Source organism: Glycine max, chromosome 9, assembly GCF_000004515.6.
Source record: "Glycine max cultivar Williams 82 chromosome 9, Glycine_max_v4.0, whole genome shotgun sequence".
NCBI lineage: Eukaryota > Viridiplantae > Streptophyta > Magnoliopsida > Fabales > Fabaceae > Glycine > Glycine max.
The window spans coordinates 30291680-30296712 of NC_038245.2; the positions used below are offsets into that span (position 1 = coordinate 30291680).

A 5033-nucleotide genomic window follows, 5' to 3' on the forward strand; every position below is an offset into this window, starting at 1 on the left:
CCTCCATACCCATACAGGAAAAACATTCCACCAGTGCCTCTATTGACAACATTAATGATACTATCAAAGATATGCCTCTATTCATCCGTATTTGCATGCAAAAAAGGAAGGTAGCTACTACATGAGCCATCATTGTTTCTATTGTACTAATACAACATAGTCAATTAAAAAGAATACCACTATTTGCTAACCTATTAGAAAAGAAAAGTATGTTTCGAAATCTTGTTGTAATTGAGCTTTGTCATAATTTTGTTCAGCATATATATCTTTATTACCCATTTGTGACAACACCACATGTCTTGCAAAAGGCATGGCTGGATAATCCTTCAATGATTTTTTGTTGCATTGTAATATATCTTTAATCTCAAGCAATGCCAAAGTCTGTAACTCTTTTATTTCTAGCTGCAAATCTTTGGACACAAAAAAGAAATAGAGTATTTAAGTTCTGAACAATAATTGTAACTGAAAAAAGAAGTCATGGTTTAATATATGTTACTAGGTATGTTTCTTATCCTTCTCTGCTGATGAAGGATACCATCAATTAGGCATTCCCATGTTTTAGACCATACATGATTTGGTCTCTCAATGTTGTTTGATAACAACATTGTTACAAAAAGTCTTCTAAGGAATTGGCCAGAACCCCAATGGTATGCTTCTCCAAAGCCTCAATATATTCCTTATCATCAACCAAGTAACCCATAGCAAAGCAAGCTTCTCTAAATGTAGAATACAATTGACCATTGACTAAACGAATTTGTTCATAAGTTGTTGTTCCTTTAACCACACCCAACATCATCCTAAGATAATAGAATTCTCTAGTACTTGGAGACGCTCAGTTAAGCCTTCCAATTGTATAGCCTCCTTTACGAGGCTTCCAACATCTTTTATTGGCAATATATGTAAATTTTGTTATGAATTACAGATATGTAGGATCTTTTGCTTGTTGGAAAATGGCATTAGCTTGCAGCCAAGAGGTAAACATAGACTCTTTAATGGTTAGCTTGGACAGCAAGGCATCAATTTCATCACCATCTTCAAATATGACTGAATTCTCACCAAGCAAATAAAAGTACAACCTTTCAACAGCAGGTGATCTCTTGTGAATCTGGAATGAAAATATTCTCCAGCAAGCTTCACAAGGAGAAATATACCTACCATCAAGATAGTGCTTAATGTCATCAACAGTTTGTTTAGTTGTTCCATCTTCATTTTTGACAGGCACAAGAGCTACGGTTATGCGATCATAACCTTTATTAATGTACTTGAATAAATACTTGATAGACATTGATTGATTGCACCATTCTATGTTGAGGTGAGCTTGATATTTCAACAATAGGTATGGATTGTATGGTACCATGTATTTGTTGTCTAGTGCTACACCATTTCTGTCAATATATTTACCATCATTACACCTTTTATAAATAGGATAGCCATGTTGGTCAACAACAATTTCAGCTTGCCATTTTTTTTGGGAAATATCTAGAACATTTTTCATCTTTCATGCATGGTGACTGCCTGTTTGCAAGACCAAATGGACCATGCATCATATGTTTCTTGACACACTCATAGAGTTGTGGTTGTTCAATAGAATCTAGTATCTCAATAGATATGATACGATCAATATCTGCAGGAGATGGATACTTGCTCCCAACATCCAGAAACAACAAGATATGAGCATGTGGCAAACCTCTCTTTTGGAATTTGATTGTTTGAATATTTGCAATTGGAATATGGATAGGTTAATCACAAGCATTAGGAATGGATAACTTACATGCTAGCACATTTCCTAAAACTTTTTTGTCCTTTAAGTTAGACATTAATTGTTCTAGCTTAAGTTTAAAAACTCTTGTTACAATGTCAATGTACGGCAAATCTTGTGCAGATAAATTAAGAGCTGAAATAGATCGTTGAATCTCAGGCCAGTACGGATTGCAAGTGAATGTTAAGAACAAATCCGAAAATCCAACAGTGCTACAAATGGCCATTCCATCAAAGTACAATTGATTCATATATCTACGTCTACCAACAAAAGATGAAGGTAAGACAATACGCTTTCCATAATTGGCATGCTGATTTTCAACTGGGTGCTGTGAGTTTTTTAAAGTATTATATTGAACACAACACAACTGCTTCTAATGAGTTCTGATAAACAATAATCGTTCTACTTCCATCATTGTGTAACCATCAATAATGAATTGTTGAAACAATCTTCTGGACCTCAGTAAATTTTGTGCTTCATCTTTTCTAGACTGCAACCTAAAACACAAGAACTCTTTGATAGTTAGTTTTTTTCTCTTCCTTTCATGAGAATCATCCATATCTCTATGTTTGATATCACTACGGTACCCATCTTCAACATAAGGAAAGAGGACAAAGGAACCTGATACTTATAGTATGTAGAGCGAGCTGCGCGTCCTTGTTTGTAGGGGCTATTATAATCCTTGCAGATAATTACCGATTCGTAGATAATAATCAATAGCTTATAAATAAAGTTAGAGATAATGTATAGCTTAAAGATAAAAGCTAGTAGATAATTGTCAATTACAAATAATGTGAAGCCTTATAGATAATTGAATACTTTCCAAGAGATAAAGAGATAATCATATATTCAAATAATAAGAGATTAAAATAACGTGTGCAATGAAGTGACACGTGTGACACTTATTATTTGTGAACTCACAGTGGATTAACCATTTTTTTAATTGTGAATTACGCGATGCCGCTAAGACCATCTCTTCAACCCATGCATGAAGATCATTTTGGAAATAACATTAAAATATTACACATCACCCACGAGTTTCATGCCAACACACGTGTCTCTTCTCCACTTGTATCGAAAGATTGAATGACATAAAGGTTACATTGATTGTGCCTATGAGGCAGCCTACACGTTACTATGCAAAAATAAAAAATAAAAACCATTTTGTTACTAAAAAGTGTTCGCTGAATGTAAAAATTTGTGATGTTTTTGAAAAAAAAAATCACCACTCACCACTTTTAGTGATCAACATCAATATATAACTATATATCAATAAATCAATATATTGAAACGCTTTATATTTATATGCATATGAAAATCAATATTCCCTTATATTTTCAACCCTCTTCTAATGAACCTATCAATAACGTCTTCACCATGAAATAGTCTAACTTGTTTCTGCTATACTCCTGCATCGAACCTGCCCAGGCATGTAATCACAACAAATATTTTGTTCATATTCTATTTAGTTTTTACTCACCATATTTAAATTGCACATGCCTCCTATATCGTTGCGACGTTCGTGATGGAATCATACATGAACTTCAACACAGTGCTACATTTTGATCGAGTGAGTCATTATCACATGACGAACGACTTCGTTGCTCATAATGTCATACATATTTCAAATTTTGATACACTCCATTTTCTAATTTAGATACACATATCCATCTTAACTAACTTTTATTTTTTTTTCATCGTAGGATTATGCCATCATTCCTACCCGATTCATGCGTTGTTAGAGCCACGAATTACTAAACAAATTTTACTTAATGGAAAAAATAATAGTACATTCATATTCCATGTGGAACAATGAGGTCAAAGGGCATTATTAACAAATGGTATATCTGCCATTAAAGACTACTATCATCTATGCCAAACTGTGATGCTTAAATTTACTTACATAGGATATAGCTTCTTTAACATGACAATTGATTCCCAAGTCAACGATTTAGATTATCCACAAATCAACATACACGAAGAACTACTATGACACACAACTATTACACAAGAAATGGCTAGTTTTACCGAACCAATGGTTTGTAGTTTCTACACACAACTAACTTATCATTTTATTTATTTGTGCAAACAAAAAAATTGACAATTTTTTACTTTTACTTGTAGGTTGTTCCTGACTATGTTATGCTGCATATTTAATAGTTCTGCCAATGAAATTCTTGTGGGCTTGCCTGATGACACTTTAGAAAGATGGTCTATCATACAAAATACATATGGCCAATTTCAGCATGACCAAGCATGGCATGACTTCATAAGATTCTTTTAAATTTCTCAAAACGAAAACTTCAAATTCATTAAGTGTATCCATTCTCACGTAATACAAGTACAAATAAATGACTAGTACCTAATGCAACCAAAATTAAACTATGTACTTGTCTTTTAATTATTTTGTTATCGAAAAATGTTAAATGCTATTTATTATAAGAAAGAGAGATTGAATCTACTATCTTTTTTTTTCTTTTTTTCTTTTTTAACCACTCAATCAACCCGTATTTCCAAATACCTTGTAATTAAAAATTGCTTTCCTTTTACAATTGTCGAGTACTTTATAAATTGCTTTCCTTTTAGAATTATTGCTTACTTTTTAACGGTGCAACAACTTTTTTTTTCCTAACTAACAATGATTCCAAAAAATTTATACCAAAAATCAGGGCCAGGCCCAAAGAAATGTATTACATAATAGGCAACTGCTTGGGGCACCCAGCAGTTTTCAAAAATACCGAAAATACCTATATTTTTGGTTATAAATAGTAGCATCCATTTTTCATTTGTGCAGTGCCTTTTTTTTCACCAAATATCACTCTGTTATTGTAAGTTGCTTCCGTTAGCTTCCGTTAGGCTCCTTTTCTAAGTGTTTTCGGTCTCTGGTGGTGTACGCGCGTTGTACATGAGTATACGATCAAGTTGGGTCATTATTCATCGTTGAAGAAGAAGGTATGTGAAATTTTTTTAGAAACATACGGATTGGGAATCCGTATGGTTCATACGGACGGATTGCTAATCCGTATGGCTATACGGACTGTGAATCTTTAGGTTTTAATTGTTTTTAAAATTGTAAATTAAAATTTTTGAATCATATATTTAATTTGTTTGGTAGTGTAACTTTTTTTGTAATAGTTTTAGCAGTTTTGATTTGGTGATATTATTTTATAGTGGTATAAAAAATGTATTCAGGAATTAGATTGGAAAAAAAATGATAATATATATAAACTTTTAAAAATTGCTAAAACTAACATTAGATTGCTTAAAAATTAAT

General features: G+C 32.6%; 1 protein-coding gene across 1 annotated transcript; it reads right to left on the minus strand.

Annotated features, from left to right (window-relative positions):
* Positions 1 to 916: 916 nt before the first annotated feature.
* On the minus strand, positions 917 to 1285 carry LOC102661560 (uncharacterized). Its single transcript, XM_006588113.1, has one exon. It carries the CDS (start codon positions 1283 to 1285, stop codon positions 917 to 919), a length of 369 nt encoding a protein of 122 aa, XP_006588176.1.
* Positions 1286 to 5033: the final 3748 nt, after the last annotated feature.